Source organism: Marmota flaviventris, chromosome 11 (genome assembly GCF_047511675.1).
Source record: "Marmota flaviventris isolate mMarFla1 chromosome 11, mMarFla1.hap1, whole genome shotgun sequence".
Taxonomy (NCBI): domain Eukaryota; kingdom Metazoa; phylum Chordata; class Mammalia; order Rodentia; family Sciuridae; genus Marmota; species Marmota flaviventris.
This window is the reverse complement of record NC_092508.1, coordinates 18,322,559-18,335,956: the sequence shown is the minus strand read 5'-3', so window position 1 is coordinate 18,335,956 and position 13,398 is coordinate 18,322,559. Positions and strand designations below refer to the sequence as shown.

The 13,398-nt window shown below is 44.1% G+C and overlaps 1 protein-coding gene across 2 annotated transcripts in view; it reads left to right on the top strand.

Annotated features, from left to right (window-relative positions):
* Positions 1 to 661: 661 nt before the first annotated feature.
* Positions 662 to 13,398, top strand: part of Cyp27a1 (cytochrome P450 family 27 subfamily A member 1) — a 35,421-nt gene continuing 22,684 nt past the window's right edge. Inside the window, exon 1 of one of the 2 annotated variants that reach the window (XM_027941785.2) lies at positions 662 to 1,350. In XM_027941785.2, the coding sequence (XP_027797586.2) occupies positions 1,087 to 1,350 (264 nt within the window). In that variant the 5' untranslated portion in view covers positions 662 to 1,086. Of the gene's footprint in view, positions 1,351 to 3,425; positions 3,445 to 13,398 lie in introns of those variants that run through there. The other variant, XM_071619609.1, reaches the window with a different exon arrangement.

Below are 13,398 nucleotides of genomic sequence, written 5' to 3'. Positions count from 1 at the left end.
GTGGGCTAAATAACCTTTGATTCTGTTCTTATTTAATATTTATATGAGGTGTTTCTTCTTTGCAGTCCTGGGGATTGAACCCAAGAACTTTGCTTAGGCTAGGCAAGTGCTCTACCACTGAGCTACATTCCTAGACCTTTTAATTTTGTATTTTAAGACAGGATCTCCCAAAGTTGTGGAGGCTGACCCGGACCTTGTGATTCTTCTGCCTCAGCCTCCTGTGTAACGTGCCTGGCTGAAAACCATACTTTGAATATGCATGAAACAAAGGATTCATTAAACAAAACTTTTTCTTCTTACAGTTTTTTTTTTTTCCTTTTTGGTACTATTTTATTCTTTTCATTTTATTGAAAGTAATCTTTGTCACAACCCACTAATGCTGGTCTCAATTTGTAGTTTGAAACATCCTGCTTTAGCGGATGGGCTGGGGAGGTGCATTTTAAAACTTCACTAATATTTCATTTCTTTGTTCGTTTTCCCAGCTCCAGGGGTCAGATGACCTTGGCCGCTGGACCTTTTTGGCTTTTTCCTAGCTCAGCGCTCCGATTCCAGGATCTCTGCTGGAGACCAATAGGAAAAGCCAACGGGGCAGCCGAGCCTCGGAGCCGGTTCCAGGTCGGTCCGGGAAGTGCGGACCGCTGGGGCGATGGCGCCCGGCCCGCCGGCGAAGGCGGATCTCACGGGGTGGGGCCTGCAGCTCCTGGAAATGGAGGGCAGGACTCCCGCCCACGGTTCAGAGCCAGTAAAAAGTTTTCCTCGGGCGTCTGCGGCAGCGTGGGCTAGGGAGGAGGTGGGGGAGGCAGGCAGCGCCGGAGCGAGGTGGGTCCCGCCAAGTCACCTTGTCCCCGGGCCCGGAGCTTCCATCCGGAGAAGGTGGCTGCAGTGTGTTCGCTAGGCTGCCCTTTGCAAGGGTGGGGACCGCGACAAAAGTGAACAGGAAGGAGCCTGGCCCGCCTTTCCTTGGCCCGTCCCCCACCCCCACCCCCACCCCCGACCCCCACCCCCCGGGTCACCCCTGCCTTTGAATCCGCCCCTCAGTTCAGCCTCCCAGGCTGGCCCGGGTGCCCGGCCTCCCCAGTACCATCCATGGCTGCGCTGGGCTGCGCGAGGCTGAGGTGGGCGCTGCTGACCACGCGAGCGGCCGGCCGTGGCCTCTGCCCACACGGGGCCAGAGCCAAAGCTGCGATCCCTGCCACCCTCCCGGCGGACGAGGCAGCCGAGGGACCAGGAGCCAGTCCTGGCGATCGGCGGCGGCTGCGAAGCTTGGACGAGCTCCCAAAGCAAGGGCAGCTGCGCTTTTTTTTCCAGCTGTTCGTGCAAGGCTATGTACTGCGCTTGCATGAGCTCCAGGTAACCAGGTGGGGACATGAGACCTGAGGGTGGGAGTGGGGCAATGGGACCCAGAAGCTGAAGGTGAGGGAGACGTTGGACAAAAGTAAAGGAGACTTAGTTAAGGAAGTTAACTCTGGGCCAAAAGAGGCACGTCACAAACTGGAAGTTTGTAGGGAAAATGTGCGCATGAGTGGTATGCATAAGAAAGGCATCAGCAAGGAGGAGACTTGGAGGCTAAACTTCATGTGGATAGGCAAGGTAGCCTGTAATGCCAGCTACTCTGCAGGCTGAAGCAGGAGGATAGCAAGTTCCAGGGCAGCCTCAATCACTTGGTGAGAACCTGTCTCAAAATACAAAATAAAAATGTCTGGGGGTGTAGCTCAGCGGTAGAGCACTTTCATAGTATGTGTGAATGTTAGGTTCAACCCCTAGTACCCTCCAATAAAAGAAGGGGGACAGAGGTTGGGAGTGAGGAGAGCTGTCTTGGGAAGAGAATGACAGATGGAAGTGTACAAACTGTCAGAGGATGCAGAATCATCTGCAGTGATGTTGGCTGCCACAGTCTTCCAAAGCAACTAACTTAGGGAGGATCACAGCTGCATCCTCTGCACTTGCCCATGTGGCTGTGTCTCTCTTGAGGTCCCTGTTGGATTCACATTTCTAAGGCTTGGGGGACAGATCAGAAGGTACTGAGAGAGGGTTAAGAAATTACTCCCTGTGGATCTGACTCCTTTAAGCCCAGAAACCAGAGTCCCATGAAGTTCCCCTTCAATTCAATTCTCTAGAAATATGAAAGGCCCAGTGAATGCCCAAGGCTATGGACTGAGAATTTCTCAGAGGGAGATTGGCTCTAGATGAGCAGCTACCAAAGAAATTCTAGATGGCCTTGGGATGAGGAAGAGGAAGCTGGAGAAACCCCAGGATGTGTGGTCTTTTAAAGGAGAGCCCCCAAAGATCTTGGATCACTCGAACCTGAATTGCCCCATGGAAAATAAATTAGCCCTCCCCGTTACAAAGGCTGGTGTAAGTAAAGAGCAGAGTGTTGTACATCTGCAAAACCCAATTGCTCTACTGAGGAAGAGGATGTGTTTCAGTGACATACATGATACAAATCAGTTAGAATTGGTTTGGTTACTATTCATACTGGCTTAAAATCTGAAGCACTTTTATATGCTCATAGGATGAAAAACTTCAATAATTGAATGTCTTTCAAGGGTAATTTCTCTAGAAATTTGTCTTTGTCTTGTGTTGTTGTAACAAAGTATCCAAGTCTGGGTACTTTGTAAAGAAAAGAGGTTTACTGAGCTTGCAGTTTGGGAGGATAAAAGTCCAAGGTCTGCAGCCCCATCTGGTCAGCTCTGGTATCTCTGTGTATGCCACGGCAGATGGCATCACATGACAGGAAGGGTATGCCAGAGAGAGGTCAAATAGTGAGAGGATGCAAGAGACTAGGAAGGAGCCAGGCTTCCTCTTTCATAAAAATTCACTTTTGTAGGAACTAATTCCCCCTGTGAGAGCATCGTTTTGTAGGAACTAATTCCCCCTGTGAGAGCATCCCCCTGTGATAGTCAGGACCCAAACTTCTTCCACTCAGCCCCTCTTCTTAATCCCACCACCTTTCAGTACTGCTACATTGGGAACCAAGTTTCCAACACACAAACCTTTGAAGGGACAAAGCACACCCACTACTGGCCCGTGAAGTTCATGTCCTTTGCACAATGCATTCATTCAGGCCAATAGTTCTCGGAATCTTAATTTGTTTTGAGTATCAACTCAAAAAAGTCTGAAGTTTCATCTGAGACACAGGCAAACTTCTTCCAGATGTGAACCCGTAAAATAAAAAACAAGTTTTGTCTTTCTCCGATACAATGGCAGGGCAGGGATAGGATAAACATTTCTATTCTCTGGCCCCCAGCAAGACTGAAACTCTGCAGCATAGACATTAAGTCTTAAAAGCTCCAAGTCCTACGTCCTGTGCACACTGGGGTGGGGAATGGGCCTCTTAGGCAGCCCTGCTTCCCCCTCCCCCTTTCCTGCCCCAGACTTCCTGAATTCCAGAGGCTGATGCAGGAGGACAGCTGGGTTTCATGTAGGCATTTGTGACCTTCTCAGGTGAGTGCTGCATGTCACTGGTTGCCCTGGCTGTCTTGGGTCCTGGCTATGGCTTCATCACTTTCGTGGCTCTGTTGAGCATTTTTTTTTGAGGTACTGGGGATTAAACCTGGGTTGTTCTACCACTGAACTACATCCCTACCCTTTTCCTTTTTGATTTTGAGACAGGGGCTTACTGTATATATATTTTAAAGTACCCACACAGCTCCTTCTGTATTTTGCTTAGAAATTTCTTTTGCCAGATACCTATTAAGTCATCACCCTAAATTTGGCCTTTCACAAAGCTGTAGGGCATGGATGCAATTCAGCTAAGTTCGTTGCTACTTAATAACAAGGATGGCCTGTTCTCTGATTTCCAATAAGATATATTTTTCCTTTTTATTTGAGACCTTGTCTGCATGTTCTTTACTGTCCTCATTTTTATCATCATTGCAGTCACAACAACTTAGGCAATCTCTAAGAATATCTAGCTCCTGGGCTGGGATTGTGGCTCAGTGGTAGAGTGCTTGCCAAGCATGTGTGAAGCACCGGGTTGGATCCTCAGCACCACATAAAAACAAATAAATAAAATAAAGGTATTGAATTCATCTACAACTAAAAAATATTTTTAAAAAAGAATATGTAGCTCCTTCCAAGTCTCTTTATTTGCATCCTCACCAGAATTGCCCACAGTGCTTTGTTTAAATAAAAGACCCATGGACGACTCCAAGCTCTTCCAACCCCTGCTCATTACCTAGTTCAAAAGCCACTTCCATGTTCTTAGGTATCATCATAGCAACAATGCTACTCAGTAATAATTTTCTGCCTTAGTCCGTTTTGTGTTGCTGTAATGAAATACCGGAGGCTGGGTAACTTTAAAGAAAAGAGGTTTATTTAGCTTATAATTCTGAAAAATCCAAAGAGTATGAGGTACCAGTGACTGGTGAGGGTCCTCTTGGCTGTGCCATAACATGGTGGAGAAGTAGGAGAGGAGGCAAGTATGTGTGCGGAGAGAGGTCACATGGCAAGATAAGAAGAAATAGAGCTGGGAGAGGCTAGCTCTGCTCACTGGAACTAAGCTGTTTCCATCATGAGGGTGGTTATGACCCAGTCACCTCCCATGAAGTTTTACTCTTTTTTAAAAAATATTTTTTAGTCGTCAATTAGTCTTTAATTTAATTTATTTACTTACATGCATTGCTGAGGATTGAACCCAGGGCCTCACACATGCCAAGCAAGTGCTCTACCGCTGAGGCATAACTCTAGCCCATGAAGTTCTATCCTTAAAGGTCCCACCACTTTTTAATACTATTAGTTTCAGAACCAGGTTTCCAGCACATGAATCTCTGGGGATCAAGATATAATCAAATCATAGCAAGAGGCATGAAGTCATCAAGCTACAGTTTATTTTTCTGCAGTTCTTTTGGCTCTGCTGTCTTGTAGAAGTTGGTTGACTAGGTTGGCCTGGGTTAATTGCCCATCCTGGAGTCCATCATAATGGCCAGAACAGAGAGAGAGACACATTTTAATTAGCTTAGCCCTATGCAGCTTCACTCCTAAAGTGAGGGTTGAGGCCCCCCCACCCAAACTGGGTGGCTCCCACCCAAAAGGGAGAAGAGGAAGGGGTGTCAGGGTAGCCAACTTATGAAGTCCTCTGCATCCTTATTTTTTTTTTTTAAAGCAGAGGTGCTGAGGGCATAGCTCACTGGTGGAGTACTTGCCCAGCATGTTCCAGGCCTTGGATTTGGTCCCCAACATGGCTGAAAAAAAAATCCCCCCAAAACCTCACAAAACAAACACAGACAAAACTCCCCACATTATCACACATAAAAATAATACAGTCATCTTAGGGAAGCATTGAAACATTTAAGGGAACTGCCAAACAATGATGTTAACAGTGCCAGAGGGACAGGGATATAGCTCAGTGGTAGAGTGTTTGCCAAGCTTGGGAAGGACCTGGGTTCAATCCCCAACACACACACACACACACACACACACACAAAAAAAAAAAAGTAGAAAAAAGAAACATTGACATATGTTAAATCTCTACCAAACTTTTGTCTTTCAAAGATGTTGTTCTGAGAATTGTGAGATTTATCTGTTCTATAGCTCTGATTGTGGGATTGTGGACTACCTGGACTGGTCCCTTCTGTGGACCCCGATTGCCTGAGCACATATTTGTCATTTCATGTATCATGTTTCTTGTCATCACCTGTTTAATGGCTTAGAGACTGGGCTGGTAAAGCTCTGGGAGCTGAGCCTACATCTTTTCCACCTGTGTCCCTGCAGCACCAGGCACGGTCTTAGGTTTCAGGAGTGGCAGTGGGCAGTGGACGCTCCTAGTGGTAAACTTCTGTGACACTTGTCTTCCCAGCTCCCTGCTCTGGGTAGTTTGACCTAAGATAGAGTGAAGGAGATACAGTGAAGGAGGAAGGCAGACCGGTTGAGCCTGGCCCTTCAGTTCTTAGTGTTTCTAGTGCAGAAATTAAATTGTCGGGGTGGGGGTGGGGGAGATTGAACCCAGGGGCATTCTACCAGTAAGCTATACTCCAAGCCCTTTTTATTTTTTTTTTTCTTTTGAGTCAGGGTCTCACTAAGTTGCCAAGGCCAGCCTCAAACTTGGCAATCCTCTTGCCTTGGCCTCCCTAATAACTTGCATTATAGGCACATGCCATCACACCTGGCTCAGAAGCTAAACTTTGTCAGCACAATCAGCATGGGCAGATTATTGGGGATTGACTCACATTGACCAAACCCACAGAAACAACTGTGTGGACTGGAGTGCCCCCGTGTTTATTTTGTGAGGTGATCAGTCCCCTCAGGGTCATATTACTCTGTCATGCAAACATGCCCTGTTCTGGTTCTGTATTATTGCATAATGAACTATCCCCAAATATAGTGGCTTAAAATAACAAACATTTTGCTGGAGTTACAATCTTGTGGGTCAGGAATTTGAGCAGGGTACCATGAAGAGGACTTTTCTCTATTTCATGAGGGAGTCGAGGGGGGTTCAGTTCAAATGGCTGAAGAATTGCTCAAGTGGAGCCTTATGTCTGGACTTCAAGTCTGACTTTTGACTGATATGTCACATCTGCTGGGGCTGGAATGACCAGAAAGCCTTCTTCCATGGCGTGATTGGTGGCCAGGCTGGTTTGGCCTAGAACAGCTGGGTCTCTGTCTCTCGCAGGGCTGGCTTGGGCTTCCTCACAGCATGGAGGTGTTAAGATAGTCTTCTTACATAGTGCTAGCAGTCCTGAGTAAGTGTTTAAGAGACAGAAAGTAGAATTTATCCATTTCTTAAGGCCTGGGCCCGGAAATGGGCACAACAGCATGTTCACTATATTTCATTCATCAGAGAAGTTGCAGCATCCACAGGCTCTAGAGAAGACGTAGACTTTCTAAGGGAAGAGATGTCCAAGAATCTGTAGCCATGTTTAATTCACTACATTGTCCCAAGGATCCAGGTACCTAGGGAGAAAAGTGAATGACTACATTAGTAGACTGCTTGTATGCAAGGACCCAGAACTAAAGGAGTGGAATTGTATGGAAGGAAATTCCACTTAGACCATGGAGAAACCTGGTTGAATGAGCTTCTCAGATGCCCCTCCCTTGGGTGAAGTGGGGCTCTCCCTTGGAGAGTGAGAGGTGAATGCTGCTACAGCCTTGCTGTTTGGCTCCCTGTCTTCTGCATTTAGTAATGATCACCTCTATTCTGTTAACACATTCTCTTTTTATTGATTGAATAGATCTTCTTCCCCGACACCTTTACGCCGACCAGAGCTTATAGGTGTGTTTTTCAGTGTCATTTGGCAGACATGAACAGGTTCTCTATTAGGCTGTGGGAGAATGGAATCCACTGCCTTTAAGCCTCAAGAATGGGAAATTTGAGGCTAGGTATGGAGGTAAAAAATGCAGGGCTCATACCAGCTTAACAATTGCGCTGCCAGGGTTTTATCTTACAGCACCACTGTGGTCAGTGAGGTACTGAAGAATGTTTAAGGCAGCATTCTATGCGGCTGGGAAAGATTAGAGTGACTTAAATGTTCCACAATAGAAGCCTAATTAAACTATGGCCCATCCACAAGATGGGGTTTTAGGCAACCTCTAAAAAGAATGGGGCAATCCATTGTACTACTATGAATTGTTGGAAGAAGGTAAGGTGCCAAAATATGTAATGTGCCATCATTTGTGGATAAAGAAAGAGTATGAGGCAGATATGATTATATGTATATTTGTGTATGCATGAAATACCTCTGGAGGGCTGGGGGTGTAGCTCAAGGGTAGAATACTTGCCTAGCATGCACTAGACCCTGCCCTAGGTCCTTGGCACCATGAGAACAACTACTAATGATGACAAAGAAAATCTCTAGAAGAACACACAAGAAATGGACAACAAGGGTTGCCTCTGTATAGGGGTTTTGGACTCCGGACATGAAAGTCAGGAGGAAGACATCCTTGCCATCAACACCCTTTTACATTTTTTGGATTTTAACTGTGTCCACATATTTATTACCTTTTGTGATTAAAAACAAAACAAAACAAAAACAATAGCAGCCAGGCAAAAAATCCCAGTGACTTGAGAGGCTGAGGCAGGAGGATGGCAAGTTTGAGGACAGCCTGGACAACTTAATGAGACACTATCTCAAAATAAAATTTAAAAAGGGCTGGGGATGTAGCTCAGTGGTACAGCACCCCTGGGTTCAGTACCCACGAGTGTAAAAGAAAACAAAAAAGCAAAGAAATTGAGAGCAGGAGATAAAACCTGGTTGACTATATGTATCTCTGTCCAACATAATATTTTGGGAATCTTTTGACACCCATTCCCATCCTGTATCCCTGTTGGGCTCTGAGTCTTTACTTTTGAATCCTCTTTTGACCTTTGCCTCTTTTTTGATATTCTCACTGATCAGCCTGGCAGGATTTGCAGGCCACGTTGTGTTGTTCTAGCCCCCTGAAGTTTCCCTTGGTTGCTGTGGGAGCTGGCCGCAGGGGTGGACAGTGCTTTTGGTTTTCTGAGGGTCTCCCTGAGGGCATCCCAGGTGCAGCTTCTTCTTGAATCACTTTGGGATGCTCCCCTACCTTCATCCCATTATATCCCATTGTTTTTCTAGGTCACAAAATCAGGGGAAATTATTATTTTTTAAAATATTTTTTTAGTTGTAGATGGACACAATATCTTTATTTTTATTTGTTTATTTTTATGTGGTGCTGGGGATTGAACCCAGGGTCTCACACATGCAAGGCAAGCGCTCTACCATTGAGCTACAGCCCTAGCCCTCAGAGGGAAATTCTTACTATCCACCTCTCTGGTACACATCTTTATATTCTTTCAGAGAAACAGAAACTTTTCTGAGTGTTGAAGTAATGACATACACAAAAATGTCTTTTTGTAAGCTTTGTTTATAAAATAAAATAAAAAATTATGGCTGGGCTGTGGTAAAGTCCTTGTCTAACATGCACGAAGCCCTGGGTTCAATCCCCAAACCAAGAAAAAAAAAGATCAGAAGTGTGAAATGTCCATCAACAATATGGAAAACTCAAAGCAAAGTTGAGTACAGAATAATATATACAATAGAAGACCACTTCTATGATTTATTTTTTGTTTGTTTGTATTTTGTAGTACCGGGGAAATTGAACCCAGGGGTGTTCTATCACTGAGCTATTCTTCCATCCTTTTATACTTTATTTGAGATAAAGTCTCACTAAACTGATCATTCTGGCCTTGACCTTGTGATCCTTCTGCCTTACTTATATGAATTATAAACCACATAGAAATTCTATAAGTTATCATTAGATAACTACATACATATCCATGTGTACCTACATGTTGATATGTATATGTGCTTTCTGTGTGTGTGTATAATAAAGTTATATAATCATTTACGGGAAGAATGCACTTCAAATTCAGGGTAGTTGTTACTCTGGGGAGGAAGGGCAAAAGGACTAAGGAAGACTAAAAAGGGGACTTTGTATGAAATTTTTCATTAAAAAATATTTGAAGAATATGGGCTGGTGATGTAGCTCAGTGGTAGAGCCCTAACCAAAAAAAAAAAAAAAAAAAAGAAAGAAGAAAGTTTCCACCAGATATTATTATATATGTATAAACATATATGTATAAAGTCTTTTTAAAATATCTAGTTTCTACTATGTAATACTTAAGTTCAGTAATTCATTTTATAATTTTAAAATAAATACATAAGTATTGAAAAATACTTAAAGCAAATATGATAAATATGAACTTGTCTTAATTTGAGAAAAGTGGGTACATGGGTGTTTTTGACTGAATTTTCAACACTAACATATTCATAATAAAGAATAGTGGGCTGGGGTCCTGGCTCAGTGGTAGAGCACTTGCCTAGCTAGCATGTGTGAGGTACTGGGTTCTGTCTTCAGCACCACATAAAAATAAAATAAAGGTGTTGTGTCCATTTACAACTAAAATTGAAAAAATAAAAAAAAGAATGTAAGTAATTCCACTCATCCTGAGTCCAAATTGCGCCACCAGCTTGCTCTGATCTTGGAGAGCTCCTTCACGGCAAGGTGCAGAGCAAGGAGAAGCTGGGAATGCTGTTAATTATTTGGCACCTCCTGTCACTTGGAGCTGTGGATTGCACTTGTGTGAGGGGTTGGGGTTAACTCCTGATGACACTTTGGCAGCACTCAGATGGGCTTTCCCTGCTGTATTCCCCTGCCTGTGACCCAGAATGGGCCTTCTTTCTGTCATCTGTCAGCCATATAGACACTGGTGGCCTGTGCCTGGAGTTAGGTCACTCTTGTTTATCCAACTGCTGGCTGCTAGCTTTGGGGGCCTGATTTGTTGACCCTGGCAGAACAGTGCTGGGCGTTGGTGAGTTCGCCCTAGTTGTCAGGGCTATTTCTTGTGCTTTTCGTGTTTAGCTGAGATGGGAGCTTCCCCAAGGAGCCTCTATTGCTAAACCAAACAAGCCCCCAATTAGTTTAACAACCAAGAGCAGTCATCAGATTTTTGGTGGGAAGTAGATTTCAGGTAACTTAAATGTTCCTTTTTGTGTTTTGTGGTAACAGATTGAGATAATTACATACTATGCAATTCACCCGTTTACAATAATAATTATTATTATTATTATTTTGTATTTAATTTAATTTTTTTTAGTTTTATTGATTTTAGTTTTTAAATACATGACACGTAATGCATTACAATTCTTATTACACATGTAGAGTACAATTTTTCATGTCTTTGTGTATAGAGTGTGTTCACGCCAATTCATGCCTTTATACATGTACTTTTTTTTTGCATTACAATTCTTATTACATATATATACCATAATTTTTCATATCTTTGTTTGTATATAAAGTAGGTTGACACCCAACTGGAGTCTTCATACCTGTACTTTGGATAATGATGTCCATCACATTCCACCATTCTTGCTAATCCCCTGCCCCCTCCCTTTTCCCTCCCCCTCTGCCCTATCTAGAATTAATCTATTCCTCCCATGCTCCCCCTCCCTACCCCACTATGAGTCAACCTCCTTATATCAGAGAAAACATTCAGCATTTGTTTTTTTGGGGATTGGCTGACTTCACTTAGTGTTGTCTTTTTCAACACCATCCATTTACCTGCAAATGCCATGATTTTATTCTCTTTTAATGCTGAGTAAAATTCCATTCTGTATATGTACCACATTTTTTCACCCGTTTATAATTAAATGTTTTTTAGTATATTTACACATTGTGCAACCAACACCCTAGAGAAAAACCTGGTACCCCCTTAGCAGTCACCCCTCATTTACTCATCTCTCTCCCAGCTGCTGGTGACCCCTAATCTACTTCCTGTCTATGGATTTGCATGTCATGAACATTGCATGGAAATGCAATCTTGCAGCATGTGGCCTTTTATGAGAAGCTTCTTTTACTTAATGTTTGCAACAAGCTTTATCCATATTGCAGCATCAATACTTCATTTGTTTTTATGGCTGGATAATGTTCCATTGTAGGGATACATCATAATCTGTTTAGCCATTGTCCATTGATAGACATTTGGGTTGTTTCCACTTTTTGGCTCTGTCACTTCTTGAGTTCTAAAAGTACACAGAATTCAGAGCTCAGTTGTCTAAATTTGGGGGTTCCCAACACTTTGAACAGCTGAAAGCTTTTTATTTTTCCTACATCAAAAAATAAATAAATAAATAAAATTTAAAAAGAGAGTTTGTGCGTATTACGTAAGATTTCAGTTCTACTCCCTGACTCCCAGCCTCTGCACCTCTCCGATTACAACCCTTTGCCTTGGAGGCAGATTAGTGCTTTCTGGACACCATCCTTATCATTTAGTTAACAGATTCCAGGGCCCACTTGGGATTATCTACCCTTAACACGTAGGCTAGCCACCATGTATCTTTGGGGTCCACTAGTATTATAATTCCTTCTTTTAACTGATGAGAAAATATAGGTAAGCTCATACACACAAGACACGTCAAAGCCAAGGCCTGAGAGATTCAGCCAGTAAAGATACAAAGAGCCACTCTTAGATTTAGACAGTTTATTACCTACATAGATAGTGAAAAACGAATAAGCCAAAGGGGTCACCCACCTTGTCCCACACACCCCAAATGACAACACCAAAACACAAGGAGACAGATGACTTCAGCATGGATTGTAGGGTGTCCTTGCTGCCATCAAGCCCCTTCCAGGCTGCAGCTAAGGGACTGTATGCTCTGTAGCTCTTTTCTGAGGCAGGCCGGGTTGGAAGGCTCATGTCTTGTGGGAACTCACAGGGAGGCAATGAGATGCAGTTTCATGACAGTCTCCCAGGTGAGATGAGGGTTGAGTAGAAGAGGTGGCCTCAAGCAGCTCTTTACAGACCTCCCATCTGTCTTGTTGCAGAGGATCTCAGTTCCCCACCCACTCACCACTGGGGATTGAACCTAGGGCCTCGTGCATGCTAGGTGAATGTTTTACCACTGAGCTATATCCCAGACTCGAGACAGGGTCTTGCTAAGTTGTCCAGCCTGGACTTGAACTTGCTATCCTGCCTCAGCCTCCTGAGTAGCTGGGACTACAGGCATGCACCACCGCACCCAGCTTATTCTGTTTGTTTTAGGCAACATTAGATGAAAGTGGGCACGGCCATGACTCCATGTAGGTTGGTCAGGCCTATTTGGAGGACAGACAGCAGCTCAGCACCATTTGGAGTGCAACGAAAGCTGTCATCACCTGCACCTAATCAGCCAGCCGGCAGGAACTGGCTGACAACCTTGGAACAACCTGTGACAAGTGTCCAAAAGAGGCCAACAATAACAGGAGGAGACCAAAGAGACCAAATCAGAAAGTTAATAATGTTCTTTTTTGGGGGAGGGAGGCACTGGTAATTGAAAGTAACTCACTTTACTTCTGAACTATAGCTCCAGCCCTTTTTATTTTTTATTTTGAAACAGGATGTTCCTAAGTTACTGTGGCTGGCCTTGAACTTGTGATCCTCCTGCCTCAACCTCCCAAGCTGCTGGGACTATAGAGGTGCCCCACTGCGCCCAGTACTTGTTCTGTCATCTTTTGCGAAGGGGACACTTTCTGTGGTCAGTGTCTGTAGGAAGTTTCTATGTATTCTCAGATTCACATTCTTTGTTTGCCAGCAATCAAGTTGAGAATGGTGGCAGAGTGTGTTAGGTACCCTGTGGATAAGAGCTGACTGAACTCAAGGGTGTTCTATCACTGAGCTACATCTCCATCCTTTTTATTTATTTTTAATTTTGAGACAGGATCTTGCTAAGTTGCTGAGGCTGCCCTGGAGCTTATGATCCTTCTGCCTTAGCCTCCCAAGTAGCTGGATCACAGGAGTGCTCCACTGCACCTGGCTCAGTAGATTCTTCTTGTTTGCCTTCTAGCATCTTAGATGGTCTCCCACCCTCTGATGTGTGGACCACATGAGGATCATCTTAGGAATTATCACCTTCTACACATGATCATTATCATCACTATCCATGATTGCCCAAGACAGCAAGC